This window comes from Myotis myotis, unplaced genomic scaffold (assembly GCF_014108235.1).
Source record: "Myotis myotis isolate mMyoMyo1 unplaced genomic scaffold, mMyoMyo1.p scaffold_m19_p_53, whole genome shotgun sequence".
NCBI lineage: Eukaryota > Metazoa > Chordata > Mammalia > Chiroptera > Vespertilionidae > Myotis > Myotis myotis.
The window spans coordinates 58,413-74,414 of record NW_023416361.1 but is presented as its reverse complement, the minus strand read 5'-3'; the positions used below and the strand labels follow the sequence as shown (position 1 = coordinate 74,414).

Below are 16,002 nucleotides of genomic sequence, written 5' to 3'. Positions count from 1 at the left end.
AAATAGGAGAGATCAGTGGTCAATAAATATATAAGTTGCTCAGCATCACTAATTATCAGGGACATGCAAATTAAAACCACAGTGAGACACCACTTCATATCCCTCAAAATGCCTTATCAATAAGTTTTGGAGAGGAGGTGGAGCAAGGGAACCTTTATGTAGAGATAACCACTATGGAAAACATTGTAGCGGTTCCTCAGAAGTTTATAGAGCTACCCTATTAGCCAGCAATTTCACTTGTGGGTATTTCAAAACACTAATTTGGAAAGCTTTATGCACCCCTATACTCAGTACAGCATTATATGTGATAGCCAAGATACAGATGCAAGTTAAATGTCCGTTAGTAGACAAATGACAGAGAAGATACGGGACATATATACAATGGAATATTCAGCCATAAAATGAATGAAATCTTAACATTTGTGACATGGATGGGTCTAGAGCAGTGGTCGGCAAACCGCGGGTCGCGAGCCACATGCGGCTCTTTGGCCCCTTGAGTGTGGCTCTTCCACAAAATACCACGTGCGGGCGCGCACGTACAGTGCGAATGAAACTTCGTGGCCCACTCGCAGAAGTCGGTTTTTGGTCTGGGCGAGTCTATTTTGAAGAAGTGGCGTTAGAAGAAGTGGGGGGGGTGTCGGTCGGTCTGCCGACGGGAGACACGGTGCAGACGGGCTGCGGGATATGCGCCAAATACCAACAGTACTTAAACTGTATAGGTAGGTCAGTAACAATGTACCTACCTATATAGTTTAAGTTTAAAAAATTTGGCTCTCAAAAGAAATTTCAATTGTTGTACTGTTGGTATTTGGCTCTGTTGACTAATGAGTTTGCCGACCACTGGTCTAGAGGGTATTATTCACTTAGCAGCTAAGTGAATAAGTCAGAGAAAGGCAAATGCCATATGATTTCAGTTATATGGTTTATCTAAAAAACAAAATAAATGAACAAACAAATCCTAGAGTCAAACAACAAATAGATGGTTGCCAATGAGAGTAGGGTTTTTATGGGTGAAAAGGGGGAAGCAGTTAAGTTATAAAAATTGTCATGGAAATATTAAGTACAGCGTAGGAAATATAGCCAATAACATTTTCATAGCTGTGGTGTAAGACAGGCTTATCCGGGTGATCACTTTGTAAGTTACATAAACGTCTCATCACTGTTGTACACCTGAATTTAATGTAATATTGTATGTCAACTGTAATTGCAAAATAAGAGATTTTTTAAAGAAACACTGTCCACAGTTTGTCGGACTCTGTGCTGTGACGCACGAGTGGAGACCTGCTGTTTCCCATTGAGACGTGTGTCCTCGGCTGGGACTCTCCGTCCTTGTTTCTGTTCCAGGCTAGACAGCATCGCTTTTGGAGAAAGTCAAAGTGAGGACGAGCAGTTTGACCATGACTTGGAAACTGACCCCCCCAGCTGGCAGCAGCTCGTTAGCCGAGAGGTGTTGCTGGGACTGAAGCCCTGTGAGATCAAAAGGCAGGAAGTGATTAATGGTGAGTTGAATCAGTTGTTGCTTAAGTGTGTTTATTGTAGCAGACAATGCCCTGGACCTTGGTGTTTGCTTCCACGTTTCTGCTTGCCTTTTGTTTTAAACGAAGATGAAATTAAACTATATAGAGGATCCTTGAACTTTAAAACTAGAAAAATCATTGAGACATTTGCCTCATCACTTTCAGACTCTTCATCTTGTTCGTCGATTCTGAATGAGAATGCTAAGGCTCAGGGCAATGGAAGGGATTAAGCTTGTGCCGCTGATAAGTGACAGGGAGAAAACTAGCACCCAGCTCCCCCTTAACCCTGGTGCCGCTCTTCCTCCCCCAGCACGTGCGCAGCAGAGGTTCCGTGGACACTGCCCTCTCCTGCCCTTAGGATGTGACTTCATAAACATCCTCTTGTCCCCAATAACTTTGAGACAGTGAGATTACAAGTGTGGCCTCAGAAATGAGGTTTGATAGGTGTTAGATAACCAAGAGTACTGTTCTTATGAGGAGGGCTCCATCTAAAGGCTGTATGATGTTTGGGCTTATGGTTTTCTAATGTAGTTATGATTGGTGGCTACTATTTTAAAAAGATAGAGGAGTTTTGGAGTACACTGTTACCTTTTAAGTACAAAACAGTTTATAATGATGTTTTTCATTTGCCAATATTAAACTCTTAGAGCCAATATGTAGGTGAGTTCTATGGATAAAAAAAAAAGACTTCACCTTTTCTAAACTATAAATGGTTGTTATATAACTTATTTGCTAGTTAATTCCAGCTGAAGCCTATAGGAATATGGGCTATAATATTGTAATAACTGCGTGGTGTGAGATGGGAACTAGACTTTTTGTAGAATTATTCTAAGTGAGGCCACATTTTATATTTATTTCTTTTCTGTTTAGAATTATTTTACACTGAAAGAGCTCATGTTCGAACATTAAAGGTTCTTGATCAAGTGTTCTACCAGCGAGTATGCAGAGAAGGAATTCTGTCACCTTCAGAACTAAGGAAAATTTTTTCGAACTTGGAAGATATTCTTCAGCTTCACAGTAAGAGAAATTTACTCTGATCTTTGTCCCTAACATTTCCAATATGTAAAAGAGCACAACGTAATGAAGTGATTGGATCTTTGGATAAACCTTCACCCCATTCCCACATCAGCCTTTTCTATTCAACGTGTTAACACAGGACTCGGGATCAAATGTCAGTGTCTAAGCTGAAAAACATGAGTTGTCAAAACTACCCTTGAAAACTTCCTATCAGTTATAGTGTGTATGTTTTTAAAAATACACATCCCATGTAATAGATATGGATAAATGCATTTTTGCAAATAGTAATACGCAATAGATAACCCGTGGTGGTGTCATTTCCATGAATTAGATCATTTCATTGTTTTATTGTTTGCTTGGGACGCTCGAGTGACTACAGGGGAGCTCTCTCCTGCTGGATCCCTGGTGGTGGTCATCACGGACTTCATGGCCGTGTGCCCGTTCCTCTCTGAGTTACTGTTCCCCGTGTCCCTTCGTGGTTCATCTTTTTTCACCAGGAATGCCATCACTGTCCTTCAACACCTGCCACCCTATGCATGCCTTCTCACTTCTTTGGGAATGATTTTAGGTTTCACCAACATGCATTGTCAAGTTCAGGCTAGATTATGTCCATTGCCTGTGAACATAGACATTTTCAGAGGAACAGTAGGCAGAGTGACCTGCATTATTTAAATCCAAGTACTTTATAAGTATGGTTATAGATGGAGTCTTAAGTTAAATGACTATTTGATATATCTATCTTGTATGTAATTTGCTATTTTCCACATTGTTTGGTCCTTTACCATCTGTTTTTCAGATAGAGCTCACAAATACCTAGATGTGTAAGAATTGTGTCCTGGTTTGTACTTAAGGAGATTAGAAGTAGTTATACTACTCGGAGTCTTGTCCTTTTAATTTAAGGTCTTGGTACTACCAGTAATGAGTATATGCTTACTTTTTTTTCCATTTTACTTTTCCCCTTGAGTTGGGCTGAATGAGCAAATGAAGACTGTTCGAAAAAGGAATGAGACCTCTGTTATTGATCAAATTGGGGAAGATTTGCTGACCTGGGTAAGGAAATTTGCTATTTTATTTAATACTTTTATAGATATTTTATTATCAGATTCTAGGTTAACCCTTTGAGTGTTTTTTGCCAAAAGTGCCGGAAGCACTATCAAAGAAAGCTTCGAAATGGCGTCCAGTTCTAAGTCTGCTTTTATTAGTGATGATGATATTGCTAAATATGTCAGTGTAGTAAAGGTTTCCTTAAGTTTTTGAATATGTAACTTCATTTACTTGCGATTCATAATTTTTTTTCCTAAACTGCTGTAAAATCAGCAAAAATGCCTTGGCAATTTTAGCATAGTTCCTAGGATATTGGTTGGCACTCAAAGAGTTAAGTAATTAACATTTCCAAAAATGCAAAGTCATCTATTTTGAAAAGGTAATGTAAAGATGAAGAGTCCAGAATATGTATTCTCTGGTTAATGTCTTCTTTAAGTGCTCAATCCACTAAGTGCTCTTTTTTCACCAAACACTATTTCTTTGTGTTTTAAAGAATATAGCATAAAATAGATCCTCATAAAAATAATTTAACTGATATAATTATTTTTACATAACTGATGTAATTTAGCTCTCTGCTGCTGTCCATATCTCATAATTTACTGCACAGCATTAGACAATTGTAGATCCAGAACTACCATCACAAAAGTAGACAAGTGAAAATTACTTTGTCTTATTTATAACATAATAAAAGAGTTCAGAGACTCTGGTAGCTATTTATTGAGGTTTTTTTTTTTCTATTTGTCCATATAGACCTCTCAATATATATTTATGTGCCAAGCCCTGTGCTGGGGAATACAGTAGGAACCAAAACAGACATGGCTCCTGCCTTAGTGAAGCTTATAATTAATTAGAGGCCTGGTGCATGAATTCGTGCACCAGTGGGGTCCCTCAGCCAGGCCTGCGGGATCGGGCTGAAACTAGCTCTCTGACATCCCTTGGGGGTGTCCCAGATTGCAAGAGGGTGCAGGCCAGGCCGAGGGACCCCACCGGTGCACAATCGGTGCCTGGGAGGGACACGGGAGGACTCCAGGGTGTGTCTGGTCTGTCTCGCTCAGTCCCAATCTGCCAGACCCCAGCAGCAAGCTAACCTACCAGTTGGAGTGTCTGCCCCCTGGTGGTCAGTGCATGTCATAGCGAGTGGTTGAGCGGCCTTAGCATATCATTAGCATATTACGCTTTGATTGGTTGAATGGCCAACCAGACATTTAGCATATTAGGCTTTTATTATATAGGAGATGGGGAAATTGTCCTTAGTTATTTCAAGCTTAATGAGTGTTACAATAAGGGGAGAGTACAGGTTGTTATAGGATTATATAGCAGGAAGACCGAAATTAGAACATATAGAAAATCTTCCTACAGGAAAGGGGGTTTGATTCAAACCTTTAAAGAAAGTACTAAAGTTAAGGTGGTGGATAATAAAGTACATCACATAGTCTGTAAAATCTTAGCACAGGTTTGAACATAAACTGTTTAGACATGCCCATAGACATTTATTTCAATATGTAGCTTGCCATAAGATTTTGGTAATTCTACAATGATAAATTTTAGTAGTTCACTAAAATATACTCTTGATCTTACGGCTTTCATTGATGGTGAGATCATGGTCTAGATTAGAATCTACCAATCCAGTAGTACATCTCTTTTTAGCCAGTTAACTCATAGAGCAGGGTTAGGGAACCATAACCCAGTCTCATCTTGCCCTTACTGCACTTCCAAAAGCATTTTCTCCCTTAGGCCCACTCGAGGACTATTGTTATTAAGGAGGTTTACTTCTTTGAAAAGGTCAACTTATTCTTTGACTACTCTGAGATAGTCTGAGTCGCTTTGCTTTTTTGATGTCAGTGTAGCAGCGAAAGTTATAACTGAGTTCTGTTGGCTTGTTAGCAAGCACACTACTCAACTTGAAACAAAAAATTTGTAGTATGACAAATTGTAGCATCAATTTTCATGTCAAATATGGATTAAAAAGTTGTAAGCCATATGGACTTGATATCAGCCTTGATTTCTAAGCAGTTTAATATACATTCATATAAAATAGCATTCAAACCAAGTTTCCAGTGAGATTCATCATTCATATAGGAGAGAAGTGCACTCGGTCCTCTTCTCAGAGTCCATGGGACTACATAAATCTATCTACATGTTAAAACAAAGTGGAGAAACCTGTTAATAGAATGGGACAAAAAAAACCCTTATTTTAATACATGTAAAAAGAAGTATATTCTTTTAACTTTATTTTCCAATTACAGTTGACATTTATATTACTTTGTGTTAGTTTCAGGTGTACAGCACAGTGACTAGATCAGCCGTGGGCAAACTGCGGCCCGTTTGAAATGAATAAAACTAAAAAAAAAAAAAAAAAGACCGTACCTTTTATGTAATGATGTTTACTTTGAATTTATATTAGTTCACACAAACACTCCATCCATGCTTTGTCCCGGCCTCCGGTCCAGTTTAAGAACCCATTGTGGCCTTCAAGTCAAAAAGTTTGCCCACCCCTGGACTAGACAATCACATACTCTACAAGTGTCCCAATATTTTCAGTCCCCACCTGGCACCATACACAGTTATTACAAATGATTGACTCTACTCCCTATGCTGTACTTTACATCCCCGAGACTATTTTTTTTAAAATATATTTTATTGATTTTTTACAGAGAGGAAGGTAGAGAGATAGAGAGTCAGAAACATCGATGAGAGAGAAACATCGATCAGCTGCCTCCTGCACATCTCCTACTGGGGATGTGCCCGCAACCCAGGTACATGCCCTTGACTGGAATCAAACCTGGGACCCTTCATTCCGCAGGCCGACGCTCTATCCACTGAGCCAAATCGGTTTCAGCCCTAAAACTATTTTATAACTACCAATTTGTACTTCTTAATCTCTTCATCTTTTTCACCTAATCCCCCAAATCCTCTCCCCTGTGGCAACTATCAGTTTGTTCTCTGTATCTATGAGTCTGTTTCTATTTTGTTTGTTTCTTTATTTTGCTCTTTAGATTCCACCCATAAGGGAAATGATGTAGTATTTGTCCTTCCCTGGCTATTTCACTTAGCATCATACCTCCTAGGTTCATCTGTGCTGTTGCAAATTTCCTTCTTTTGTATGGCCAAGTAATATTCCATTGTATGTATGTACCACACCACTCACTTATTGATAGACACTTGGGTTGCTTCTATATCTTGTTTATTATCTATGATCATAAAAGCATAATATGCTAATTAGACTGGACATCCTTCTGGACAACCTTCCAGATGAAGCTGGGGCTGTGTGGGAAGCCTGGGTCCCAGGTGCCTGCTGATGGCTGGAGGGAAGCCCGGATCCAAGGTGCCAGAGGGAAGCCAGTGCCGGTAGCCAGGGGAAGGAAGGCCTACTCTTGCACAAATTTCATGCATCGGGCCTCTAGTATCTATACTAAAAATAGCCTAGGTGGTCGTCACGCACTCATGCATCACATCCTAACGTCATCACAAGATGGCCATCACAAAATGGCCGCAAGCGGAGGCCGGGCCCAGTGGAGGAGGTGGGTCATGGCAGGGGAGGGAAGTTGGGGGTGATCAGGTTGGCAGGGGAGGGCAGTTGGGGGCAATCAGGCCAGCAGGGGAGTGGTTAGGGGGCGATTAGGCTGGCAGGCAGAAGCAGTTAGGGGCAATAAGGCAGGCAAGCAGTTAGGAGCCAGTGGTCCCAGATTGTCAGAGGGACGTCTGACTGCCAGTTTAGGCCCAATCAGGCCTAAACCGGCAGTCGGACATCCCCCAAGGGCTCCCATATTGGAGAGGGTGCAGACGAGGCTGAGGGACACCCCCCTTCGTGCCTCTAGTTGTAAATAATGCTGCAATGAACATAGGGGTGCATGTATCTTTTCAAATTAGTGCTTTGGGGTTCTTTGGATATATACCCAGGATTGGCATTGCCAGGTCATAAGGTAGTTTTAATTGTTTGAGAAACCTCCATATTGCTTTCCACAGTGGCTGCACCTGCATTCACACCAACAGTGCACAAGGGTTCCCTTTTCTCCACATGCTTGTCAACACTTGTTTGGTGATTTATTGATGATAGCCATTCTGACAGGTGTAGGGTGGTATCTTGCGGTTTTAATTTGCATTTCTCTGGTGATCAGTGACTTTGGGCATCTTTTTAAATGGCTATTGGCCATCATCTGTATATCTTGTTTGGAGAAGTATCTATTCAGGCCCCCTGCCTATTTTTAAATTGAATTGTTTGCGTTTTTTGGCGTTGAGATAGCTGAGTTCTTTATAAATTTTTTATATTAACCCCTTATCAGATGTTCATTGCTGAATATATTCTGCTATTCAGTAGGTTGTCTTTTTGTTTTGCTGATGGTTTCCCTTGCTGTGAAAAACTTTTTAGTTTGATGTGGTCCCATTGTCTACTTTTTCTTTTGTTTCTTTTGCCCAAAGAGATATGTCAGAAAAAAATATTGCTAAAAGAAATACCAGAGATATTACTGCCTATGTTTTCCCTAGGAGTTTTGTGGTTTGAGGTTTTATATTTAAATCTTTAATCCATTCTCATGTGTGTCGTAAGAAAGTGGTCTAGTTTCATTTTTTTGCATGTATCTGTGCAATTTTCCCAACATCCTCTATTGAATAGATGTTCTTTACCCCATTGTATGCTTTTCCTTGCTTTGTCAAATATTACTTGACTATATAGGCATTGGTTTATTTCTGGGCTCCCTATTCTCTTCCAATGATCTTTGTGCCTGTTTTTATGCCAGTACCAGGCTGTTTGGATGACAATCGTCTAGGAGTATAGTTTGATATCAGGTAGCGTGATACCTCCAACTTTGTTCTTTCTCAAGATTGCTATGCCTATTCAGGGCTATTCTGGTTCCATATAAATTTTTGGATTATTTTCTCTGGGTCTATGAAACACACCATTGGTATTGCGATAGGAAGCGCATTGAATCTAGAGATTGCTTTGAGTAGTATGGACATTTTAACGATGTTAATTTTTCCTGTCCATGAGCACAGTGTATAATGTTATTTACATTTTTTGTTCAATTTCTTTCTTCAGCGTCTTATAATTTTCCAAATACAGGTCTTTTACCGCCTTGGTTAAATTTATTCCTAGGCATTTTTTTTTTGAGGCAATTGTAAATGGGATAGTTTTCTTAGTTTCCTTTCCTGATAGTTCATTATTGGAGTATAAAAGTGTCACCAATTTCTGAATATTAACTTTGTAACCTGTTACTTTGCCAAATTCATTTACTAAATCTAGTAGTTTTCTATAGATTCTTTAGGGTTTCCTGTTTACAGTATCATGCCATCTGCAAATAATTACCATTTGACTTCCTCCTTTTCACTTTTGCTGCCTTTTACTTCTTCTTCTTGTCTGTTCACTGTGGCTAGGACTTAGAGTACTATGTTGAATAAGAGTGGTGAAAGTGGACATCCCTGTCTTGTTCCTGTTCTTAGGGGAAATGGTTTTAGTTTTTCCCACTGAATATGATGTTGGCTGTAGGTTTGTCACCTATGGCCTTTATTATGTTGATGTATGATCCCTCTAGTCCCACTTTGCTGAGAGTCTTTATCATAAACGAATGCTGGGTTTTGTTGAATGGTTTTTCTGCATTGATTGATATATGATTTTTATCCTTCATTTTGTTTATGTGATGTATCGTATTTATTGGCTTGTGAATGTATTACAAACCTTGTATCCCCGGATAAATCCCACTTGGTCATTGTATATGATCTTTTTAATGTATTGCTGGATCCAGGTTGCTAAGATTTTCTTGAGGATTTTAGCCTCTATGTTCATAAGGGATTTTGACCTATAATTTTCTTTCTCTGTAGCATCTTTGGAATTAGAATAATGCTGGCCTCCCAAAAAAAAGCTTGGGAGTCATACCTCCTCTTGAATTTTTTGACATAGTTGAGAAGGATGGGTGTTAGTTCTTTTTTGAAAGGTTGGTTAAATTTGCTTGTGAAGCCATCGGGTCCAGGACTTTTGTTTGCTGGGAGTTTTTTGGTTACTGCTTCAGTTTCATTAGTTGTTATCCATCTATTCAGGTTGCCAGATTTTTCTTGATAGAGTTTTCAAAGATTGTATGTTTCTAGGAATTTGTCCATTTCTCCTAGGTTGTTCGATTTGTTGTCATATAGTTGTTCACAGTATTTTCTAACAATCCTTTGTATTTCTGTGATGTCAGTTGTTCCTTCACCTCTTTGATCAATTTATTTGGGTCCTCTTTGTTTGAGAGAGGAAGGGAAAGAGAGAGAGAAAGAGAAACATCAGTGATGAGAGAGAATCATGATCGGCTGCCCTGCACGCCCCCTTCTGGGGATCAAGCAGCACCCTAGGCATGTGCCCTCGACTGGAATGGAACCTGGGAACCTTCAGTCTGCAGACACTCTATCCACTGAGCCAACAGGCTAGGGCGTGTTTCTTGATGAGTCTGGCTAAAGGTTAATCAATCTTATCTTTTCAAAGAACTAGCTCTTGGTTTTATTGATTTTTGTATTTTATTTTTATTCTCTATGTTACTTATTTCTGCTCTGCTCTTTATTATTTCCTTCCCCTTATTCTGGACTTTTCTTGTTTGTTTTTTTATTTTGTTTTTCGTATTTATTTTTTGTTGAGTTCTTTTTATTCTCCAGGTGTAGTGTTAGATTGTTTACTTGAGATTGTTCTTCGTGAGGTCGGCCTGTGATGCTATGAACTTCCTCTCAGGATTGTTTTCACTCTGCCCCATAGGTTTTGGGTTGTTATGTGTTCATTTTCATTTGTTTTTAGATAGTTTTTGATTTCTTGTTTGATATTAGTATCCCATTCGTTGTTTAATAACATACGATTTAGCCTCCATGTGTTTTAATGTTTTGGTTTTTTTTTTTTTTATTACAGTTGATTTCTAGTATCATGCCATTGTGATTCAAGAAGATGCTATATAAGATTTCAATCTTCTTTTATTTGTTAAGAATTATTTTCTGTCCTAACAGTGGTCTATCTTTGAGAATGTTCCTTGTGTTCTTGAATAGAATGTATATTCTGCAGCTTTGGGATGAAACGTTCTGTAAATATCAATTAAATCCATCTGATCTAGTGTGTCGTTTAAGATCTTTTTTACATTGTTGATTTTTTTGTTTGGAAGATGTATCTATTGATGACATTCAGGTGTTAAAGTCTCCTATTATGACTGTACTAGAGGCCCAGTGCACGAAATTCATACACTCAGGGGATCCCTCAGCCCAGCCTGCGCCCTCTCACAGTCCAGGAGCCCGGCTGAGCAGCACACCCCCTGTGGGAGCACACTGACCACCAAGGAGCAGCTCCTGCGTTGAGTGTCTGCCCCTGGTGGTCAGTGCACATCATAGTGACCGGTCGTTTATTATATAGGACTAGTAGCCCGGTGCACAAAAATTTGTGCACTCGGGGAAGGGGGTTAGGGGTGGGGCCAGACCCCTCAGCCTGACCTGCACCCTCTGTCATGTTCCGGGACTCCGGCCACTCCTGGCCTAAGCACAGGCCTACAGGCTTGGGGTGGCCTGGCTCCTGAGGCCCCATTTTTATCAAGAGAACAAAGTTGGCGTTAGTTACAGCCCTCACCGAACCCAGTACAGTGCGTCTGTGCGTACAACTGCCTTGTTCGTGTGCCTGCTTCACCCTACTGAATCACTAACATCTTGAGGACATAGCTCTGTCTTATCACCTTCAGTGCCTGGCCTGGTGCCAGGGACCTGAGAGGGTTTTCTGAGTGAGTGAGTGAGTGAATAATGAGTGAGTGAATGAGCGAATGAATGAGCGAGTAAGTGAATGAGCAAGCAGCTACTGGGCGGGAACTTCTGCCGTGTGAGGTTTGCAGAGGCTCGCGTCGCTGCCCCTGGCGCCAGCCCCGGGTATGTGAGGCTCGTGTTCCCAGCGCTGGCCCTGGGGATGTGAGGCTCACAGAGGCCTACCTCTTTGGGGCGATGGATCATGGGGCTCCCACACTGTGACAGGGCACAGGCAAGGCTAGGGGACTCCCCCCCCCCCCAAGTGCACAAATTTTATGCACCGCACCCTAACTGGTTTGGTTCGGTGAATAGAGCGTCGGCCTGTGGACTCAAGGGTCCCAGTTCGATTCCGGCCAAGGCATGTGCCTTGGTTGCAGGCACATACCCAGTGGGGAGTGTGCAGGAGGCAGCTGATCAATGTTTCTCTCTCATCGATGTTTCTAACTCTCTATCCCTCTCCCTTCCTCTCTGTAAAAAATCAATAAAATATATTTTAAAAAAAATTTCATGCACCGAGCCACTAGTTATCCCCGATTACAATTCCACTTGTATGTGTCCTAGTTGAAAAAATACTCTGAATTTATCTGCACATGCACTACAAAGGGATTTTTAACAAAATATCTTCATGTACAAACTTTTGAAAATATGGCTTTAAAGGGAAGAGTATATGAAAAGTTTATTTGTAAATCATGAAAGCAATTATTACAAATATAAACCTGGTTATAAAAATTTATTTGACCTCTACTTATAAGAGCGCTCTAGCCCTAGCTGGTTTGGCTCAGTGGATAGAGCGCCAGCCTGCAGACTGAAGGGTCCCAGGTTAGATTCCAGTTAAGGCATATGCCTGGGGTGTGGGCTTCATCCCCAGTAGGGGGCGTGCAGGAGGCAGCTGATCAGTGATTCCCTCTCATCATTGATGTTTCTATCTCTCCCCTCTCCCTTCCTCTCTGAAATAAATTTTGAAAAATGTTTTTTTTATAAAAAAACAGTGCCTATTAGGAGTTGAAGCACTTGTTAGGTGTTTCATCAGAAACTTTAAAATTATGGCATATACAAACTTAAATTCATATATTAAAAATACCAGTTTAAAAAAGTATAATTTTTAGTAAGAAATTCGCAGGCCCTTGGATCTTCCACAAGAGAGATGTGCAGCATAGATGTCTCACCTCTATACAAGTGAAACAGTGGATGATTTAATTTCATTGGTGCCCCGGAAAGTTTTGACCTGACCTAGGTTTCAGAGTACGAAAGCAAGCTCTAATGCCAGGATCTTCTTCCTGGAGCAATAAGAGAGTCATTTTTGTGAAGGTGTCAGATTCTAAGAAAATGAAATTGTAACCTCAGTCTTTTTTACACTTTTTTAAATTTTATTTATTTTAATTAAATTTATTGGGGTGACATTGGTTAATAAAATTATGTAGGGTTCAAGTGTACAATTCTATGACATAGCATCTGTATGTTGTACTGTGTGTTTACCACTCACAATCTCTTACGTGATTATGTCTCATAATTCCCCAGTGCCAACCTTTCTGTCTAGCATAGTATGTAAGCGGCATAGCCCGGAAAGGGGTAAGTGTGCAGGCGACAGGAAGAACCAGTAGAATGTAATTAGGAAAGGTTCGGCCGTGTCAGGATCAGATGTTTTCATAGAGAAACATGGATATTCCACATGCACGTGAAGTTCTTTGTTTCTTGTCTTCTGAGAATATTTACTAAAATACCTGAAGGCTTGTGTCCTCTCGCGCACGGTGTTTGGCCTGCTGTCAGCTCACACCCTGGCGGTTCTTGGTCTCTCGCTCAGTTCAGTGGGCCCGGGGAGGAGAAGCTGAAGCACGCTGCTGCCACCTTCTGCAGCAACCAGCCCTTCGCCCTGGAAATGATCAAATCTCGTCAGAAAAAGGACTCTCGGTTCCAGACGTTTGTGCAGGTGAGTTTAGGGTGACTGTGAGAGAAAAAAATAGTTTTACCAATTGTAGAGTCTAAGCCTGTCTTTCACAAGGGCTATATCTATGTGAATGCTTTTTAAAGCTATAACTGCCCTCTTCAATTACTAATGGTAGAAAGATGATCTTGGGATGGTGAAAAATAAAGAGTATATTCATGATTAAAATACTTGACATAGACGTTCACATTGCCATGGAGATATTGTCCCGAAGTGGCCATGCACACTGTTAAAATAATATCATCAAAACATAGAAATGGGTTTGCAACAAGCCCAGAGAAGAACATAACAGCAGCCATATGATTGAGGTATACATGGGCAGTGATCGAGGGTCAGTGAGCTACAGCCCAGGGGCCATATCCATTCTCTTGCTTGTTTTGGTCAATCATTTTATTGGAAAACAGGTAGTTTTTTATTGCCAGATAGTAAATTACCACAAGCACAGGAACGTAACACACTGTCCATGCATGATGCCCTGGTATGAGTTGAGGAGGACGTGTAGTTCAGCTGGGTCCTCCCTTCACCTGTAGTTCTCACCTGGGCTGGGGGTCCTCTTCTAGGCCCACTTGTTAGCAGAATTCACATCCTTGTCAATGCATAGCTGAGATCCTCGTCTGTTGTCTTGGCTCCTAGCCGATGCCGTATCTGTTTGCTTCACGGCCCCTGTGGGCAGTTTGGAAGGTGAGTGTTTGCTTTCTTCCAGGCGAGTAGGAATGCATATCCCTGACGGAGCTTTTCTTTAAAATAAAGGCTCCTTTGATAAGCCAGCCTCACCTACGACAGACTTCAGAAATCCACCCGCAGTAGCCTAGTCCGAGCTGTGATGTCCCATCCGCGCCAGGTTCTGGCCACAGCACGGGAATGGGGTTACACAGGTGTGGGCACCAGAGGGATGTGGGGGCCATCTCAGAGCTTTTAATACACATCGCCATGTTCATTCATTGACATATTGGCTGCTGTTGTTCTAAAACAGCAGAGCTGAAAGTTGTGCAGAGACTGTAAGGCCTGCAAAGCCTCAAATGCTTTATTGTCTAGCACTTTACCAACTGCAGGTCTGCCTCCTTGGGATGGCAGCCGGCATATCAGCTCAGTTGGTTTGGTAGGAATGCCAGTTATAAGCACATGAAAGTAGAGTTTCTGAATATGTGAAGATAAAACTGTGTTATCCCAAGAAAGTAATTCTTGGAGTTGATTATGGATGCTCTAAGTTGTTGCTTAAACAGATAACAAGCCATTGGTCTAGTGATAAAGAGAAACAAGTGTAGTGTGGCAGTGGTATGTCTTAGCATGTGGTAAGTTTTATTTAATTACCAGGGCTGTGATGCTATAGACCAGCCGTGGTCAAACTACGGCCCGCGGGCTGGATCTGGCCCGTTTGAAATGAATAAAACTATTGAAAAAAAAGACCGTACCCTTTTATGTAATGATGTTTACTTTGAATTTATATTAGTTCACACAAACACTCCATCCATGCTTTTGTTCCGGCCCTCCGGTCCAGTTTAAGAACCCATTGTGGCCCTCGAGTCAAAAAGTTTGCCCACCCCTGCTATAGACACTTATGTAATGAACATGTGGTCCATGATAGGTGCCCTCCTAATAACCAGGATCATTTCCCCCCTCCCTTTCATGCAGGACGCTGAGAGTAACCCACTGTGCCGGCGCCTGCAGCTGAAGGACATCATTCCCACCCAGATGCAGAGGCTCACCAAGTACCCTCTCCTCTTGGACAACATTGCCAAGTACACAGGTCAGCACTCATGGAAATTCAAAAGCGTAGCAACAAAACTACAAACGTCTCTCAGAGCATTCTGGTGCCTGCAGGTTTCCAAATCCTAGAGCAAAATCCTATATAATAAAAGAAAAACATGCAAATTAACCATCACTCTGTCACTCCACTACACTCACCAGCCAATCAGGAGCGAGTATGCAAATTAACCCAACTAAGATGGCAGTGGCCACAGAGCTGGAGCGAGCAGGAGGCTTGGGTTGCCCCCGGTGATGGAGGAAGCCAAGTGGTTCCCCACCTACCCCTCTTCCTCCTCCTCTCGCTGCCCGCATCCGCTGCCACCCACCCCCAGTTCCCTGTCCCAGCCCGAGGCCTGGCCCTGATTGGGCAATTGGGACCTGCCGGCCCAGGGGAGGGACTGGGGGTTGGCTGGCAGGCCCTGTTCAGGTGATCGGGTCCTGCTGGCCAGGGGTGGTGGGGGAGGCCACCACAGCAGGCAGGCAGCAGGCCGATTGGGGCCTGCCAGACAGGGGAAGGGACCTGGGAAGTTGACCTCCAGCCCTCGGCCCCCCTGGGAAAGGGGCCACATCTGCCACCCACCCCTGTTCCCTGTCCCAGCCCGCGGCCTGGCCCCAATCAGGTGATCGGGGCCTGTGGGCTGGGGGCAGCTCCTGTGTTGAGCGTCTGTCCCTGGTGGTCAGTGTGCATCATAGTGACCGGTCATTTCGTCGTAACGATTGCTTAGTCTCACACACACACACACATACACATATATTCTAGGGGCCCGGTGCATGACATTTGTGCACTGGGGAAGGGGTGTCCGTCAGCCCAGCCTTCCCCCTCTCACGTACTGGGAGCCCTCAGGGGATGTCCTAGTGATGGCTTAGGCCCGCTCCCTGCTCCCCTTGGGGATAGGGCCTAAGCTGCAGTCTGGCCTCCCTTTGTGGGAGGCGACCGGGCTGATCAGGGGAAGGTACCAGCCCCATCACCCCGCTGCTGCAGCCACTGCCAGTTACCGCAGCCAG

The 16,002-nt window shown here is 42.3% G+C and overlaps 1 protein-coding gene across 12 annotated transcripts in view; it reads left to right on the top strand.

The window, feature by feature from the left end:
• ARHGEF12 (Rho guanine nucleotide exchange factor 12) overlaps nt 1-16,002 on the top strand; it is a 208,459-nt gene that overhangs the window by 164,271 nt on the left and 28,186 nt on the right. For all 12 annotated transcript variants that reach the window (XM_036311228.1, XM_036311226.1, XM_036311229.1 and 9 more), the window contains 5 exons: nt 1,345-1,499; nt 2,388-2,534; nt 3,499-3,584; nt 13,111-13,236; nt 14,884-14,998. In XM_036311228.1, coding sequence (XP_036167121.1) covers nt 1,345-1,499; nt 2,388-2,534; nt 3,499-3,584; nt 13,111-13,236; nt 14,884-14,998 — 629 coding nt within the window. The remainder of the gene's footprint in view (nt 1-1,344; nt 1,500-2,387; nt 2,535-3,498; nt 3,585-13,110; nt 13,237-14,883; nt 14,999-16,002) is intronic.